General features: G+C 32.4%; 1 protein-coding gene across 2 annotated transcripts in view; it reads right to left on the bottom strand.

Annotated features, from left to right (window-relative positions):
* Positions 1-249: 249 nt before the first annotated feature.
* Positions 250-20,823, bottom strand: part of LOC137398607 (nose resistant to fluoxetine protein 6-like) — a 35,147-nt gene continuing 14,573 nt past the window's right edge. Inside the window, exons 5-14 of one of the 2 annotated variants that reach the window (XM_068084775.1) lie at positions 19,854-20,017; positions 17,631-17,801; positions 15,985-16,186; positions 10,316-10,496; positions 9,041-9,120; positions 7,790-7,912; positions 5,197-5,326; positions 4,093-4,294; positions 2,514-2,656; positions 250-651 (exon numbers count right to left, since the gene is read on the bottom strand). In XM_068084775.1, coding sequence (XP_067940876.1) covers positions 433-651; positions 2,514-2,656; positions 4,093-4,294; positions 5,197-5,326; positions 7,790-7,912; positions 9,041-9,120; positions 10,316-10,496; positions 15,985-16,186; positions 17,631-17,801; positions 19,854-20,017 — 1,615 coding nt within the window. In that variant the 3' untranslated portion in view covers positions 250-432. The remainder of the gene's footprint in view (positions 652-2,513; positions 2,657-4,092; positions 4,295-5,196; positions 5,327-7,789; positions 7,913-9,040; positions 9,121-10,315; positions 10,497-15,984; positions 16,187-17,630; positions 17,802-19,853; positions 20,018-20,823) is intronic. The other variant, XM_068084776.1, reaches the window with a different exon arrangement.

The following is a 20,823-nucleotide window of genomic DNA, read 5'->3' on the forward strand; positions in this document are numbered from 1 at the left end:
AAGTGTAGACATATTTTTCAACCAAACACTTTATCAACCTGGCAGAAGTCATGAAGCATATGGGTTTCAAGTTGGTATGAAATCGGGCAAAAATGTAAAAACACAACGTTTACACAGACAAACAGACAGACACACAATAACAAAGAGGGATTTATTGCACTAAATAGCTTAAAGTCAAGGACAATGCAAAAGTTACAACTATATATTATTTAATTTATATAAGATATAATAAAAATAAATCTATGGCAAAAATTTGAACTAAAATGTTTGGAAAAGGAAATTTTTTGGGAATTGAGCAAAGACATATCACTGTTAACACTATGCTTCCTGATTTGACCTCTTTAGAAAAAGCCAGACGTGTGAGTCATAGCCGTTCAATTTTGCGGATGCATAGCTCTTGAACCATAGAAGCATCACAACCATTCTATAGATTTATGCATCCGGTTTGCTATAAGTAGGTTCATCCACCATATTTTGGGCAGACGTGCCATGTGACCTCTCATCTGCAGAATGCCTGGCTGGTTTGTCACTTTTCAATGACCTTGGCGACAAGAATAACTTGTCAAGTCCAATGAAAGGATATTCAAAAAGCAAAGAGAAAGGAAAAGCTATAAGGTAAGCCAGAGTGATGATCAGGATTATGTCCGTCGCCTGTGAACAGAAAGAAAAAAATTGCATCATATAGGATTTGAACTTGTGACATTTAGTTTCAGAAAACCTAGTTCAGATCGGTAAATATGTGAGGAGCGATCGATGTACAAACAGAGACAACACTTTGATCATTCTACAGGCTGTATGGCCATGTGTCAGGGTGGTCCTTTTGACTATTATTAATAGACGTTGACCGCCGACACCGCCGAGGCAATGCAGAAACATTGCAGCAGTCAAACGTTTTTGATGTTTCACAGTGCACCCGATACAGCTCTTGCTGTGTGCACCATTTCTGCAATGAGAATTGGCTGTCACAGATTGGGTGACCTGTATTTCTTTTCATGATTGTTGCTGCTGAATTAGTATTTCAGCGACAGCATTGTATAAAGAGGACGATGTGTCGTAAACTATTCAACAATGTCAACGCAGATATGTTTGTGGTATTGTGAACAATTTCGTCACAGACGACTACCCATGTAGTGTGGGATTATCGCCAACATAGCGTATACCAGGCTTGATTGGTAATTGGTAAGGCACTTTGTCTACTGACTGTAGAAATCTTGTGGTCATGCTCAGAATAATATGTAAAAAGAGTAATGTAACCAAGGAAACAGGAATGGACCCCAGAGGCCTCCTTATACTTCCAGTGACATCACTATTTCCATACATTGCTTTGTGAAATTGTAGTAAAAAGAAAGAATAGCAAAGTTTTTAACTTTATGAAATTATGAAACAAAATATATTCTAAAGAGTAATTTTTAAGCTAACTACGAGCAACTCCATTTTGAGCAGAAAATTTAACTGCATGGTGTTTCTGTAAACATAGTTCATGCCAGAGCAAATACAAAAAAAGTAATGCCATTGGAAGTACACAGGAAACATAATATAACCATTTTTGTTCTTTGGGTGGCAACACTCTCTTTATTTAGTGAGATAGTCAAGTTTTTTTTGACAGCAACAAAATTGAAAATATTTTGTAAGGAATTAAATCATGAAAAGGAATGCAGGTCACCCAATCTGAATATTTTTTAAGGAAGAAATACAAAATTTGTCATTAAACTTGGTCAATCTAATAAATAAAATGCTGACATATTCTCATTTGCTGATATAAATTTATTGTTCTGTTAGAATGAAACGTAAATAGCATGACTATTACACGTGTGTAATCAGAATACAGTAGATGCCCCTGTAACATAACTTGTCTGTTTCAAGAACGCTTACGTGTTATGGATTTATATTATACAAAGCGTAAAATACATGTAATTGCCTAATGCGTTTAGAGATTTTTCAAACACTCTTTTTCTCCTTCAAAATAAGAAAACTAGACACATCCTTTTAATTTAATGGCTGCACAGAAATAGTCAAATTATTAATTGAGTTTTTGTTTTCTTTACTTGTCACTTACGCTGGTTTAGAGTCTATGATTAACGTAATTTTACATTTAGTTAAGGGAGGACACATGTTCGACGTGAATTTAAATCAATTTTTTAAACATGTTTTTCTTTGCAACAAGATCAATGCTGAAAAAAAAAATTTTAAATGCCTAAAATGAAATAAAAAATATAATAGATGATCGTATGTCATTTTCTCTCTCTTAGACAAGTGAAGGTACCAATGCAGCCACACGGCACCTCATGACACAAACCAAAATAAGATGACACATACCAAAGAAGTGACATGACACCTAATGACACATGTCAAAGGAGTTACATGACACCCACTGACACATGTCAAAGCAGCCATATAGCATCTAATAACACATGTCAAAGCAGCCATATGGCACCCAATGACACATATCAAAGCATCCACATGACACCTATTTGCACATATCAAAAAGCCACATAATGTCTCATTGCACATACCAAGGTAACATTGGTGTAATAAGCTCCACTTCGAGCTGAAAATACAAGAATGAACATGATAGGAAGGTGTATAAGGTAGGCACAGTATGTCAACCTGCTCAGTGGAACAAATCCTCTCCAAGACAGAAAGTCATTCACCCAGCCTAAAAAAAAACAACATGATAGTTGTTTGGTGGTATGAATTTCATATATTTTTTGTGTTTATTATCACTATTGATTACTTTAATAATTAATACTAAAACAATTTATTATTTTTAGTATTAATTATTGGCGGAAGATCAGCATGACCAGGTCAGGCTGCCTAGCTGACATCGAAGCGACCGACGTTATGACCGAGCCAAGCCTCAACTCTGCAGAAAAGACGCCTGCCGGTAAAACTTCCGGTCGGCCGCCAAAGGTCGGCTGCCAAGCCAGTCATGCTACCAATGGTGCGGAAAACGAAAAAAAGATATAAAAGGAGCGCATGAAGCGACTATGAGCAGAGATCTCTGTCAGTCTCTTGCTTGTTGTTTATTGTACTTTTACACATTGAATTACTTGTACTCTTATAAACAATATGAAATACACATATCTTATTGCCTTGTACTCAGTGGTTTTGGTTCTTGTGGAGCATGGCAGTTTCCTTTACAGTATCAGAAATACGAGAAACCTATTTTCTTAAGTAATGTAAATGGATACAATAAAAAACATGAAGCAATCAGATCACTGAATAAAATAATTTATGATCATCAATATTATTCAAAACTTAAAGTTTAATTTGAGAAACAACACAAAACTTAACTTTAACTCTTAGACTTAACCAATAATGTAGTTTTAAATTAATATTCGAACAAAGAGCTAAAGTTTTTACTGTGATTGAAAAAATAACAATATATCATTTAAAAGTAGGCATTTAACGGAGGAAAGAAATCATAAAAGTTCACTATTTTCAGTTAAATTAAAACTGAAACTTGAATGAAAATTTCAGTTAAATTATTAAAGTTATTATTAATTTAATTAAATTCAAGTATTTAAACATTTGATAGAAAAAGTTTACAGGCTTTGATAAAGCTTGAAAAAATAACTAAATTTGAAGTGTTCATTAATTTTTAATTTAATTTAAAAAATTAAACTAAACTAAAAAATTTTAAATATTAATTTTGAAAGGTAAATATTGATCAAGCATTATAACATTCAGTAGAGTAAGCACCAAGAACTGTTTTGGCTTATGATAGTTTTAGGCAACAAAATACCATGATTTTGTATTTCTATGGTACGAAACATAAACATTAATAAAGTAACAATATAAATATTTACACCGATGTTATACGCATTTCATAGCCTTAATTGCAGTTGACAAATATTTCTTGTCATTTCCAATTTGTAAAAGCGTTTATTACAAAAATAATTTGTTCAGCTGTAGAACTATTTTACCATACAATAAATGAGTCAAACAGTTTTCCATAAATATATTATTATATTGAAACAAGGCAGCAGAAACCATTTTCGTATGATTTAAAATAAATTTACTTTTAGTAGAGCCTAATAGCCCTGAAACACTGATGACAATTTAGCACATTGAAAAACAAGTTCTTCTCACCTCCATATCCTAAGGTACAGGAAATTATGAGGCAGGAGAGGCCGATAGACCATGTAACTCGAGATAGACCATTGTACGAGACAGCCTCTGCTAAGTGTATAACATGATGTCCCTGCTCAGCATCATATGTCCCATAGACAACAGTCATACATAGAACTATTGCCATAGACCATAGAACAGCATTCACAGCGAGTGCCACGATCTGCAACATTAAAATCCATTTACACATAAAATAAATTCGGAGTCGCTTAATAAATATCCTAAAAATGGTTTTAGGGCACAATATTTTTAGAAATACTAAATTTTTGGACCTAAATTTTACAAAAAAAAATCTTTTTAATCTGAAACAGACATCCAAAAAACAGATATTTTGGGTTTAAATCATCAAGTTTCATTTAATTTCGCAAATTAAAATGTTTTGTAGCTTTATATTGCACACAAATACTATATATAGTATTTATACATAAATACTATATATATATATTACATAAACACTATATATAATATTTATACACTAATAGATGAATGCTCAACATTTCACAAATAATAAAAAAGTCTTTGCACGGATAATGACAACAAATGCACAACTACGATGTGTTACGCGCAACGTCACTACAGCTGGCTCTCACAGCTCTTATTAGTAAGTTCACCAATATACTAGCTCACTCAAATTAGCCAATGCAACTACAGCACCTGCCACTGTTTTAAGCTGTTTTTATTAGCTCTACGATGTCAGGTATTCAGGGCGTATTAATTTAAAATCAAAGATAAAAGAGATAATATTCAAATAATGATTTTAATGCAATTATAGGGTACTTCAGCAATAGATAGAACAGTTTGTCAGCACAATTATAAAAGAAATAATATTTGATTATAATTTTATTTAGTTTTTTTATTTAGTAACAAAACTTTGTCTCGAATTGGCTTGAAAAATTATAAAGAATTTTATCATTGCTATTTGACGTAAGATTAGAAATGTTTTTGAACTTTGTTCAGAGAGACATTTTTATATGATTGAGAAGATAGCATAGACACGTGCACTATACTGGATAAGTTACCATAGAGATGACCTTGACCCTTTGTTAAGTAATGCTATGCACCAACCTTTGACCATTTTGATGCCTGATCTTTCAGTTCCCAAATAACATAACCAGCCATGATTCCCACTCCATAAGATTGATAGCGTGTCCAGGGCGAAGAGTAGAGACTTAATTCAAATGTTCCTCCTGATGTGCTGCAAAGATCAACTAGAGATATATGTCATACGTTATAATGCATATAAACAAAACAATTAAAAAGTAAAGAAATAAACAAGGAAAACAATAAAGAAAATTTATATATGTAAAAGCAAGTCTTTTTGGTTGTCATTGGATAATTAGGTGCAACATCACCTGCAAATCAAATATGGCTTGCCAAAATTCTGACTAAAGTCAATACAAGTTGCAGAAAAAGCTATTAGGAACGGTTTACATCTTGAGGCAATTGATCAAACTTACAGAATTTTAGTAAGACACCCAAGTTGAGTGGACATTACTACCCATTTGGATTAATCAGGGTGAAGAAGCAGTTTATATTTATATATGTACAGTGAAACTCGGATAAATCGCCCTCGGATATATCGAACACATGGTTAACTCGAATGGATTTGCTTGGTCTGTTCCCACGCAATGATAAATGGCTTTAGATAACTCTACCGAAACTCCGTTAACTCGAACAGTTTTTTGACAAACGGCTACCGAGACGGTTGTTACTATCGCTTTAGAATATCACTTTATTCCAAGCCATAGAGATAAACATCGACTTTTAGTAGTTCTTAGGCCTCGTTATTACCAACATCGGCAAATATTTTCATTGACGACTTTTCTAAAGGTTTGCAAAAATCAAGTTTTACCAAACATCCGCTTAGCGATAAGCCCTCCGAAAGCAAGAAAAGCGAGGTAAAATTTGGATAACTTTAAAGTGATATCGGCAAAATTGATAATGGGTTTTTAATAGTAAAGCAGTTTTGTAATAACTGACTTACTGCAAAATTGATCTTGGTTAAAACGCTCGGTAGAAAAAATGCGTATGTTTTTTTTCTGAGCGTTTTAACCGCAATCAAGTTTTGTCAATTTTAAACTGAGAACGCCGTGGCAGTCACATCACCTAAAGCAACAAACAAATCTCAAGTGATGGAAAAATATCTATACTTTCTGATTAAAAATATTTAAAACTTCACACGAGAAACCCTTTAACTTGCAACAAGCAATCTATGCTTTTGATTGATATATAGTTTGCATATGTACATGTATCTACGGATAAATACGTGCACTTATGACTGTCCTGATAACTTGAACGCTCTAATAACTCGAACACTTTTGCTCGGTCCCTTGAAGTTTGAGTTATCCGTGTTTCACTATATATAAAAAATATATTACTGAATGTATAAAATAAAATAAATATATTACGAATGCCTAAAAGTTGGTTGTTAGCATATGAAATAGAAACATTTTTACTGCAACTAATCTTCACCATAATAAAAATGTGTCCTTCCATATGTCCATAGCCACGGTTGAATGTTGGAAAAAATATTGCATGATACAGGATGTGAACACACAACCATGACCTTCATGGACTTAGAAACTAACCTATGTACCAATTTTACATCTTTCATATTTTGAATTATTGCGCATATACTTATTCCTTGTGCTTTATTGATCCACCTGACAATATCTTACAGCCCACCAGACTGCCAGGATACTAGTGCTAATTAAAATTGAACAAAGATTTCACTTTACAATAATAAAGTTATGTAAAAGTATTATAATACTCCAAGTACACAACATATAGTTTATTTATTTTCCACAACACGTACAAGTATAATAGTAGAGTTGTGCAAAATAAATAAACTGTATGTATAATATATTAATATATATTTACATACTATATATAAATTACATAAATTATATGTAGATAGTTGAAGTGTCTCATTATTCTAAGCCTCAGTTTGAACATTTGATAAATAAATTAAAAGCTTTTCTAAGTATGCAAATATTATAAAATATATTTCCTAATAATTCATTTTTGATTCTGTTAGCCAAAGTTTTTAAATTTTTTACTTCTACAAGCTATGCTTGATTTTCAGTTTTAGATGGTCATTCTGAATAATATTTCAATGCTGCCTTTATGTCAAAAGGTTTATATAGACTAAAATATTATTTAATTTCCTAGTGCTTTGACTAACGTTTAATATACATTAGCTTTAGAAATTTTCATTTTGAAAAAATATATTTCATTACAACTAAAAACTTTAAAAATGTAGCCATAGTTTTTACAAACAATAAGAAACACTTTCTTTCATTATTTCTTAACTATTATTATTTATTTATTTCATTATGCAGGTGTAACCATATATATAATAGAAAACAGCTTAGCAGAACTTTTACAAATTTTTAAAAATTTCTGAAAGCTACATAATATAATAAAGAATAAATTTATTCACAAGTTGTATTTAGCACAACAAAAAATATTTTAATTTTTTAACTAGAGTTTAAGATAGTTTTTAGAATTTTAATTTGAAGAGAATATATTTCTGTCAAATTAAAAATTTTAAGGATGTAGTATTTGCTTTCATAAATAATCAGAAAATATTTTTATCAATGTATCAGGTGTAACAACCGGGTGTAACAAAACGAAAATAAAAAAGTTTTTTACTCACAAGTTGTATTTGGCAGATGTTGAAACTGTTATATAAGTGCGCTGCTCATCAGCAACGACGAGGGCTGCTACCACGCTGCCGAGTATAGAAGCAATTCCCATGATCAATCCAATCCATTTATTCCTGAAAATTAAACAGACATACACTGTAAGTGAATTCTTAATAATAACCAAGCTAAACATGAATATAACACACTACTATCTATGAAGAAGCTAAGAAATATGTATTTATATAAAAATTTTGTATAAAATAATTTGTAATAATAATTTGTATAAAAGTATTTATGACAAAAAGAAACTAACTTGAATCATCTAGCTAGCTTACTTTTGTAAATCTCAGCATTTATATATTTAACAAAATTTGTTATATTAAATGTATTTTATTCAACAAGTTTATAAATTAATTAGTTTAATGCCTGGTGTTTCAGCGCCTGGCGGGGCAATAAAAAATATTTTTGCACAGAAGTTTATTTTTAATCAGCATATACAAGGTTTATCGCTCTAACTTTTAAATTAAGGTGTGTGTTTATTTCTGTGTGTGCAATAAGTTCAATTAAGTTTATACTATATATACAAATACATGTATTTATAGCATTTTAGAGGAAGTCTAGGCACATATTTTTCGTTTAGCAAAATTTCTCTTCTACAGTGCTAGATGAAGCATTAAGATGGGGGTTTTAACCAAATATTGGCAAGTGTAATAAGTATGCGCACAATTATTTCATTATGTAGCATTGTGACTGGTTGGTGTAGTGGTTAGCTCGCCTGTCTACCAAGCTAGTGGTTCTAGGTTCAAATCCTGTGTGAAATGGTTTTGTTCATTTTTTTCGCTATAAGGAGGCATATAAATAACAAACACATTTATATATAGATGCAAAGTATACATATATATACATATCTATATGTGTATATGTATATATATATATATAATTATATAGTGTTATTTGTATTTATTTTTTATGTGTTTTATAAAATATATAAAAAATAAACTATAAATTTTTTATATTTTGTCATAAATTTTATAAAATATATAAAGCTTTATATTATAAATTTTTATACATTTTATGAAAAAGATATAAAAATTTAAAATTTTTGAAAATATAGTTATTATAAAATAACTTGTTTATAGCATTGTTTAGCAAACCCGGCTTGGGTATGACCAACGGCAATTGGTTGCAAACATATAAGGCTAGTTTGACTTCCGATAACCACTCCTTTAGTGATCTATGTAACAATGTCGAAGCATACTCACAAGTAGAGAAGATAGACAATAAAAGGAGCAACAAGGAAGAACTGTGTATCATTTGCTAGATACCATCCCCAGCCAGCACACTGCAATAAAAGTACATTGGGTTAGCAGTCGTAGCCTCATTTCCCTTTTTACAAAGCCGTTTCTGCTAGAATAAAAATTCTTGCAGAAACTGTTGATTATCTGTAAAAAAAAGACTAAGACCACCATTCTGTATTTAAAAAAAATTTTGATTTAGCTCAGCAGAATTTACCTATATTAAAAGACATAAAACCTGTTAGTTTCTTTACTTACAATGTAGTTTCTATGACAATAAAAGTCTTTCTAATATAACAACCCACTAGTAGAGAATAGTAAACACTGCCGATTTTGTTGCTAAAATCTTGCGAATTCTAACAGCCAGCTTAGTACAGTACAGCAGCATGTTAGAGCTGTGTCTCAACACACAGTAAAATTTTTAAATCTGTTAAATGTTTGTGGAGCATAAATAGGTTTCTGATGTGAAAAGTAAATTAACTTAGACCAAGTTGGTTAAATTACTGTCGGTACAAAAGTAATTACTTGAAGAGTCCAGCTCTAGTTCAAGCTTATATTGGGCTAGCAGAATGCAGTTGCACAAGTAATAAAGTGGTTACCCAATGAACTTGAGTAACCTACCTCAAAAGCTAGTTAGTAATCTTTACTAAAACAATTGCAGTGTTTGCAGACGGATTAATATTCGTTCCGTTATGTGGAATGATCAACTGTGCTAGTTACTAACCCCAAGCGTTTTAAAGGTGAGTATTTTAACTGATCTAATCACAAGCACTCATCGCTTGGGTATCGTGGAGTAGTGGATAAGTTCGCCACACTATATACCGAGTCGATCTGAGATTAAGAATATTTATATATATTTACATGCATTTAAATATATTATATGTAAATACATATAAATATATATTTAAATACGTATAAATACATATTTGAATATATATAAATATATACTTAAATACATATAAATATACATTTAAATACATATAAATATTTAAATATATATAAATATATATTTAAATACACATAAATATATACTTAATTACATATAAATATATACTTAAATACACATAAATATATATTTAAATACATATAAATATATATTTAAATACATATAAATATATATTTAAATACATATAAATATATTTTTAAATACATATAACTATATATGTTATAGTACCATATAGTATTACACAATATTATGTAATACTTATATAATATAAGGTGAATGTAAAACGGTTAGAGTACCTGGTGTTGGGTGTCAAATAAATTGTTGACATAAAGGATGTTGAGGTACCAGTTTTTAACGCAGCTTTGGTCCATTGTGTGATAAGGAGGGCTGACAGGGTTGGGCCACTCTGGTCCATTAGAGACATACCAGCCTAGGGTTGTGATTATTAGTATCATAAAAGCATAGGCTGGAGTCAATCTGAAAGTAAACAAAACAAATAATTACTGATGGTAGAAAGGTACATGGTGGGTTATTCATTTATATACTTATGTATTATTTATTTATTTAAAAAAGCCATCTTAAATATATGAATGTATAGCATAATATAAAGATATATATAATAATAATATATAAGTACTTAGCTGTTAATTTATCGCTACAAATTTGTTTCAAGCAGATACGGGTCTGATGATAGTGAAAAACAATATATATATATAATATGTATTACATATATTTATTATATATTATTATGCATGTATCTAATGCATTATAATATATAATAAATAATGAAATATACCGTAAAACCTCTATTTGAACGCCAATGCACACTATTTTTAAACCCTTGTCCTGTTGTGGCATTTAATTAGAGGTGACGTTCAAATAAAGGGTGGCGCTGTATATTTCAACTAGCTCTTCGGATTTTGGAAAAATAAATTTAACCCTTTTGAGAGACAAAACGATGCAAGTTTCGTCAATATTTTACACTCTCTTTTGGACAAATTGACATTAATGCCAACGGTCTCGGCATTTTTCTAAACCTTTTTTATATAAGTCAAATTATCAGACTGAGGTAAACAAGAAACTACATTGATTATAAAATAGTAGCTTGGTGCTGTTAAGTATTTTGGTGTTGCTTTCAAAGTTTTAAATAAAAAAATTGTTAAGATTTGAAGTTAGGAAATTTGCATAACGTTTTTAACTTTAAAAGCCGCTTTTAACATTATAATATTAGAATACGCTGTAATAATGACTGCTATTACATTGTACAGTGTTATAGTAATCCAAAAGAGTATTCTCATTGTTTTACAAAGAGGTTATTGAGTTGAGATTTTAAACGGCATTATGGACAAATCTGAAAACAATAGATATGATTTAGAACTAGGCGACTTTGAATTAGAGCTGGCGTTCAAATAAAGGTTCTGCGGCATATCAATAAATCCCACATATCGTCTAACTTTTGCACAAACATGCTCGATGCCTTCTGCAACCAAAATATTTGGTTGCAAATCTTCATCTGGTTACTAAAAGCCAGCCTTTTAAACCCACCTGTAGGCTATCCAAGTGAAAATGAAAAATTAGCTAGCATTTACTGACAGCCTCAGATCACGGCATCAAACCCTGCAAGTTTACTTACAATTTCATGTTATTTTTCTAGCTAACAGAATTAGCCAATAAAAATATGAAATACATCAAAGCTCCAAATAAACACAAACGTTTTGGACATTGTTTTAATCTTATTGGATGCATGCTTTAAACACGACAGCACCTCTACTGCAACATTACTAACACTGATCCAAACTGATATAACTAATAATACATAATATTCATGTATAATACTATATAACATGTATTATATTATTGTATGGTATTACATAATAGAATATTATGTGATATTATAATACATTAAGTACCTTAATAATATTATATTATTATATATTAATATATTATATATACTGTATTATAATATTATATAGTAGTAATAATATATTATATATATTAATATAATATTAATATAGTATTAATGTTAATAATATTATTTAATTATTAAATATTTTATTGATATTATATTAATACATTAATATCATGTTAATATATTAATATAAAATCATTAGGCTATCCTGTAGGCTATCCTACCTGTAGGCTATCCAAGTGAAAATGAAAAAACCTCTGGCATCATCGAGTTTACTGATAGTACTAAATAAATTAAAGTACTTCCAGAATGCCAACCAGAGTGTTGACTGAAAACTGAGGTACAAATGAGCATTTGTTTAATAGATCTATAAAAAATAGATTCATGGATAATACATCTATGGATAATAGATCTATTTCAAACACACAATACAAACTAGAACTTTGTTCTGGTGGAAATGTTTTGCTAGTCCTGACCAATGAAAACTTGATTGAGTCTTTGTGCAAAATTGCGTTAATTTTGTTCAATTTAATTTAATGTTAATCATTCTAAATATTTTAATATACTTGAGGGCGCTAGACACAATCTAATTTGTTGAAATTTAATATTTTGGCATTGAATTTTATTACCATTCTTGCAATATAAATTGTATATTTTTTAGTCTTCAATTTTTAAATCTTGATTAAAAAATTTTCATCTATATTGGTGGGATGTTTTTTTTTAAAATGTGGATCATATACTATAACTTAAGCTGTATTCTCTTGGTATGTTTGGGTTTTGTCTTTGAACGTACTAGCAGCAAGCTCAAAATCTTGGGTTTTTCCACTTTCGATCGTATAACCTGCAAGTGAGGGTTTAACTCTTTCACTACCGTGAGCCGATGTATCGGCAATCGCGGTTATAGAAGTACAGACCGTAAGACGATAAATTGACTAATCAATAAGGTTTTACTTTTTTCTCATTACACATTAGCTAAACCAATAAAAAATTTTCTCCCACGAAATATTCCAAATATTCTTGTTTCCAATCACGTGCAACCAATTAAAAATCTGTTCGCTAAACAATTCTATTTCTAATCATTTTTCAAAACGGGCAAACCAGATCGCTATTGTCATGGCAATAAGAAATTCACTGCGTTCGTTCAAAGCAAAGGAAGCATCAAAATTTTTGCGAGAGTGGTATTCATTAAACAATTATACACTTATCTTGTAGAAAATGTTGTTCTAAATAACATGCATGTTACAGTAAAACAATATTTGCATTGATTTTCAAGATATTGCATAAATACTAGCAATATTTCGATTTTTCGAAAATCCATTTTATTAATTTGAACAGAATAGCGCAGTAGCAAAAGAGTTAAGAGGCTGGTTTCCAGGAACCACAGGAAGTTTTGAAACCTGATGCCTAGCGACTTGGCGTAAGGCATGGACCATCCGCGTGTCAAGTTTTGGCAGAATCGGCTCGAAATTGTGGAAGAACACAGTGTTTACACAGACTCACAGACAGACGGATAAATTCTCTGATGATCTGATTGCCAATCATGACAAAGCAGCAGACAAACATATCGAACATTCCCTATACATGCAAATTAGCTAGCATTCACTGACAGCCTCAGATCACGGCATCAAACCCTGCAAGTTTACTTACAATTTCATGTTATTTTTCTAGCTAACAGAATTAGCCAATAAAAATATGAAATACATCAAAGCTCCAAATAAACACAAACGTTTTGGACATTGTTTTAATCTTATTGGATGCATGCTTTGAACATGACAGCACCTCTACTGCAACATTACTAACACTGATCCAAACTGATATAACTAATAATATATAATATTCATGTATAATACTATATAACATGTATTATATTATTGTATGGTATTACATAATAGAATATTATGTGATATACATTAAGTACCTTAATAATATTATATTATTATATATTAATATATTATATATACTGTATTATAATATTATATAGTAGTAATAATATATTAATATATTATATATATTAATATAATATTAATATAGTATTAATGTTAATAATATTATTTAATTATTAAATATTTTATTGATATTATATTAATACATTAATATCATGTTAATATATTAATATAAAATCATTATATAGCAATATATTAATACCAGGAATCCTTGAATGTTGAAACGTGACAACTGGAAGCCATAATAAAACAACTTATATTTCAACTTTCTTGCTTCAGTTTTTAAGCTGGTAAATCAAAGCAGCTAACCAAAAACGCTGATCAACTAGCCTTTAGCTGTGCCATCTATTGCTACTCTGACAATGTTATCTGATCAGCGGCTCCGACTAAACCAAGAGATAAGCCTAAGATAGCTACATATTTTAGGTCTACAGTCCTGTTTGCTTTACAATATGCATTCTCGCCTACCCCAGCCACCCCTAACTGCCGTGAGCTAGTTTTAATGAACTAAGTTTATTAAAGGCTAGCAATTTATCTTTGTGTAGTTTCAAGTATTCTAACGACAAAATCTAGCAGTTGTTGGCTATAGCCTTAGAGCTTAACCTAGTAAGAAAACTAGCCCTAGAGCTTAAAGATGAACTTACATAAAATTTAAGTAGATTTAAAGGCTGGCTCCCGTAAATGCCGCAAGCACCGGTGACAGCACCACAGGCTATCAGCGGTGAAATGTGAACCTACGCGCCGAGTATTGCCAGTAGTGGCCGGCGAATACCACAAGAGTTCAACGCTGTGCAACTTTTGCGGAGAGTCGCAGGCAAAAACTTTCCTGAAATGCATTGTACAGGTGAAGGGCAGCATTGTCGAAATGACATAGCGAGTGAACATTTTTTAGAGATTATTAGTGATGCAGCTTTATGTGAACAAAAGCCGCCGAGCCTAGCGTCACGGGTGTTTTGCTGCGCAAGAATACCGCCGGGGTCTTGCAGCTGATATGGAAACCAGGCTTTATCAGAAAGTATCAGTATTTCTCTATCTTTTGCAAGGACTTTTGATGTTTAAGGTGATCAGACTGCCAGGATGTCTCACGATTAAAATCGCCAACACTTGATCACCGTTAAAATGCTTAAACAAAAAATATGTGCCAGAATGACATCACTAGTTGCGCAGCCGCTCATCTCTCTCCTTATTGATATCAGCTATTGCGTTCAATTTGTAGCGTTACGAGTCTTTGCTTTGTCAATATCTTTGCTACTATATGCATCGTAATTGCACTTGCACTTGATTTGGGTGTTCCAAGAAAAGATCTCATTCAAGCTACTGTATTTCTAGACGGTGTAAGTTTATAAAACTAAATTTACATCACATTGAAGCTTAATGTATTAGCTTTATATTGATATAATATTTTTATTTGCATTTTCAATAGTGTAAGTATAGTAATACTGTAATATTGTAGTTCACAAGTGTAGCTTCAATAGTATAAGTTCACCTCTAAAGGTGAACATTAATGAGCCAATCAATCGCAAATTAATGTTCTAGAACACTGCACTTATTATCCTTGTTTTTAACAGGTGTTCTAGAACAATGTACTATTAGCATGATTTTTAATTAATGTTCTAGAACACTGTGCTATTATCCTGATATCTAATGGATGTTTTAGAACGCTGTACTATTATCCTGATATCTAACAAATTTTCTAGAACACTGTACTATTATCCGGATATCTGATGAATGTTCTAGAAAACTGCACTGTTATTCTGATATCTAACGAATGTTCTAGAACACTATAATATTATCCTGAGATCTAATGAATGTTTTAGAATGCTGTACTGTTATCCTGATATCTAGTTTGCGCTCTAGAACACTGTACTCTTATCCGGATATCTGATGAATGTTCTAGCCTACAGTACTATTATCCTGATATCTGATGAATGTTCTAGCCTACGGTACTATTATCCTGATATTTAATTAATATTCTAAAACATTTTATTAATACCTTGATTTTAATAAATGTTCTAAAATAACTTACTTGTATCCTAGTAAGTAATGAATGTTCTAGAACAGCAAGTTAAAACAAGCTTAAATCAGCGTTGAATACTAATTATGCAAATATTACCTCACATATCTATGAAGATAGATGACTGGAAGAGCCTGGAGAAAGCCTATTGGCTGAACTTGTCTTCTGTGGAAGTCTCGGAGAAAGAGGTAAGCTACCAAGAGGCCACTGAGCACGAAGAATGTATCAACTGATAAAGTTGCACTGAATATTGCTTGAGTTGAGAAATTTTTCATTAAGTCTAGTGCAAATGTACCGTTGTCTACAAATATTCAAATTTTTATGTCAAACATTTTATTTTTAATAAAAATCCAAATAAATTAGCTAAAAATTCAAAAACAATCAATTTTTCATAGACTTTTTAGTAGAACAACTGAACCAAGAAAGTTCTGTAGCGGATTCAACCAATTAAGCTATGCAATCTTGCAGTCGAGTGTTCTTATTGGTGAAACGCACTCGCCGTCTAGAGTCAAAACCAAGTCTCGACACGAGAGACTGAGGGTCTAAAAACCCTACTGGAGTCGACCCTAGAGTCAACCTTAGAGGCGACCCTAGAGTCGGCCCTAGAGTCGAACCAGAGGCGACGTCAGGTGTGACCCTAGAGTCAAACCAGAGTTAAGACAGATTGACAATTTCAACTCACATCTTTGCAATGAAAATGTAGCTCGTTATTGTGAATACAGCTACTAATTAAAAAAATTGGTCTTTATGGCGACGATCACCAAAAATTTTGAGCTACGCTTTCTTTCGAAGGTAGAGCTTATGTTACCAGTAAAACTGAGCAGTCATGGGAAAACAGGCTCCGCCTAGGATTGGAGAGCAACGCAAATTAAGCAGAGTTGAGATAGATGAACAAACTCAATTTACCAAATCAGTTGCTACTTTGATATTCAATGTTTCCATGACAAGATGTGGCAACTCTACATGCTTGCGTCATCCACAGGATGGAAACAGCAAAAATCCGCAAATTAAATTTTTACCAAATTTTTAATGCTTGTAAAAGATATAAACAGCACTTGTGAATGATGGTATTCTAAAGTTATTCCATTTTAACATCAACTGTTTCTATTTTGATTTGAGCAGTTCCGAATGCACTATGATGACCTCTGGCATAGAATCTGTGTTTTTAATAAAGCGTCTAGATTAATCTACAACATGCGAATGTCCATTCAAAGACGTTTCACTGTGCGATGGACCACAACGACTAGCAGCTACATGTATGACTTCATTTTGCGATGAGCGTGCTATGTAATTATTGTTAGCGATGATATGATGAACGTTCAACATGTTAAACTTTGACACTGATAAACGCAACAGTTAGCATTTTGATAGACTGTTTGTGGATCGCATCGGATTCAGTTTTAACAGTTGTGAAGATCAATCTCATTCGGCAAGCATGACAAAAAACTACGCTCATGATGTCGCAAAAATCTACGAAAAAATAACAAAAGGACTCCCAATATTGAGAATACCAATTCATAATTTCTATTGGTTGCCGGTTAGAAGTCATCGACAGTAAATCGCTCATAGTGTGTACACCATATTGGTTGTCATGATGTCACAGCAGCTAATCATTGTGGTCTATCGTACAGCTAACTGTTAATTTTAGTGAATGTACACGAGCCTTTATCGCACAGGAAGTTAATGTGAGCACAACTCCAAATTCGTGTCATCTGCACAATCGAAACAAGAGATTTTAGACTGACCTAGTTTTTGAGCGCTGTAGAAAATGATGCAGTGGCCAAGGATAACCCAAGTCATGGAGAAGAACCTGATGCCATGAAGGCAGGTTATAGCACTCTTAGGCTGATCTGTGTTCAGAATGCTGGCAGCGTTGTTGTAGAAGGAGAAAGTTAGAATCGCTTTTGTGAGCACCCCTAAAGAGAATAGAACCATGGCTAGCACAACTAGTTGCAACATAAGATTGTAGTGGCAATAATAAGTATAAGGCTTAAAGCCTGGTTCACACTATATTGCCATAGGTCCGTGTTTTCCTTTTGGCGTTCATCGTCAATTATGTGAACTGTAAACCGATGGCATCGATGAAGCAATGCGGACACGTCGGGAAAGTTTGCGGCTGTCAAACTTTTCCGATATTTCGCCGAGCATCGACAATTGCTTTTCAAATGTATGCCATTTCGGCGATAGTATTTTGCGGCTGCGGATAGCGTGATTAATTTATTTCCGTTTACGACCGTTACTGCGGGACTAGTATTTGATTTCAGGGAAGCGAAAACAAAGAAAAAACAAATTCGCGAAAGAATTTTCTTTGTGAAACTTTAAAAAGAAAAATGAGAACACTATGTCACTGATGCAAATAGGGATGAGTTTTTGATAGTGTGAACATAGTTATTATTGACAATCACCAAAGTATTGTGGGATCTATGGCGAGATACGGCGATATAGTGTGAACCAGACTTTAGAGATTAAGAGATTGCTTTCTCCCAAAGATCTTTCCGATTGTACATTAGTTAACAAAGATTAAATTTAAGCCCTCAAGTGTTAAGTTCAACACAAATTAATAAACTGCTTTTAGAACAACAATGTATTCATAGAGGTCAATCGCCTTTAAGGCTGGTTCACACTGTATCCCCGTATTTCGGCGCTGATGCCACAATACTTTGGTGATTGTCGATGATAACCATGTTCACACTCTCACAAACCCATCCACGTTTGCATCAGGAAATACTTCGTGTCATAGTGTTTTCATATATCTTTTTAAATTTTCACGAAGAAACCCCTTTTGTTTTCACATGCTGGAATAAAAAACTAGTTCCGCAGCAACTAACATAAACGAATATGAATAAATCGCGCTATTCGTGACCGTGAATTACCATCGCCAAAATGGTTCACATTTGAAAACTGGTCATCGATGCTTGGTGAAATATTGGGAAAGTTTGACAGCTGCAAACCTTTCTGACGTGTCAGCGATGGTTTTACATCGGTTTACGGTTTACATACTCGATGATTAACGCTGAACGGAAAAAGCCTGATTAACGGCGATATAGTATATGTGAAGGCGCATTCTTGAGTTTCAAATCAAATAGATTGTAGAACATTTATATGGAAAATGAAAGTTCTAAGATTATCAATTGAGCCCGGCATTGCTTGAAATAAAACTACGTTTACACATTAAAGAAACTGTAGTGAGTCTACCCTTATAACTCTTCTCTCAGTTGAGAATTTAATAACGTCACCACACCACTCTTATTATAGCATGGATTACTGTGCAAGCTTTAGTAGTGTAGTTGGTAGAATTTCGGTCCAAGAAACTGAATATCAAGAGTTCATGACCTGCACAAAGCAATGTTTTATAAAATGCTGCAATTACCAACCGTATTATTTCTTCACCGTGATGATTTCAAACAAAATCAGAGTTTAAAGCATATATATATAAACTTTTCAAGTATAAGTATATCCATGGTTTTTTTGATGTCACCAATCCGTTTGCACATGCGCTCGTTCGAGAAAACGCCGCCATATTTGTAGAAAACGATCGTCATCCTCTTATTTAATAGTATTTTTAGCGTTGTTTTGATATAATAAAAAATTAAAAAGTTGCAAATGAAAGCATCGTTCATGAAAATTAATTGCAAAAGCTTCTATTTTTCAATGATAAAAGTTGTCTACAAAGATGGCGGACAATGATAGAATGGCGTCACAAAAAAAACGAAAGATAGGTATATACATGTAGATAGATCGACAGAATTAAATGGCAAAAGTGTGTAATAATAATTGTTGTGGATAAAAAAGATTATGTACTAGCAATATAATGATGCTTATAATAATAGAGAGCAAAATATACAACCTCATATAAGATTTGACTAGGCAGATTTGGCTTTGTCAGAGCCACACTTACGTCGAAAGAAATGCATGCCATTTTGCACTTACAACTAAACCGTATCCTTACTGTTGGTGAATGCACTGACCATTTTCTGTTTGTTTGCTAGCATCGGGAAGAAGAAATTCTGTACCATCGGCGCCATTAGTTACCAGAGTATCATTGCTGCCGCACCATGTCTGTATTAGCTGAAGTCCTCCTTCATATATAGTTGCAAACAGGCATATTGCAATCATCAAAATCACCACAACCCTGAAATAAATTGCTTATCGGTTATGTTATTCATCTTGCGACTCTGAGTCTGATTATTGTTCGTGTTACCACTACTACTGCTACTACTACTACTACTGTTACTACTACTACTGTTACTACTACTACTACTGTTACTACTACTACTACTACTGTTACTACTACTACTACTGTTACTACTACTACTGTTACTGTTACTACTACTACTGTTACTACTACTACTACTGTTACTGTTACTACTACTACTGTTACTACTACTACTACTACTACTGCTACTACTACTACTGTTACTACTACTACTACTACTACTACTACTGTTACTACTACTACTACTGTTACTACTACTACTACTGTTACTACTACTATTACTGTTACTACTACTACTACTACTGTTAGTACTACTACTACTACTGTTACTACTACTACTACTACTACTACTACTACTACTACTGTTACTACTACTACAACTACTACTACTACTGTTACTACTACTACTACTGTTACTACTACTACTACTGTTACTACTACTACAACTACTACTACTACTGTTACTACTACTGCTACTACTACTACTACTATTACTACTACTACTGCTACTACTACTGGTACTACTACTACTACTGCTACTACTACCACCACTACTTTTACTATTACTACTACTGCTACTACTACTGGTACTACTGTTGCTACCACCACTTCTACTAAAATATATATCATGCTAGGTGAATGCCCGAAATTGCACAGCTAATTTGCATTGCTAATCTGAGTAAGCTTGTATATTGATAAACTTACTAACAAGAGCTGTGAGA

This window comes from Watersipora subatra, chromosome 6 (genome assembly GCF_963576615.1).
Source record: "Watersipora subatra chromosome 6, tzWatSuba1.1, whole genome shotgun sequence".
In the NCBI taxonomy this organism is placed as follows: Eukaryota; Metazoa; Bryozoa; class Gymnolaemata; order Cheilostomatida; family Watersiporidae; genus Watersipora; species Watersipora subatra.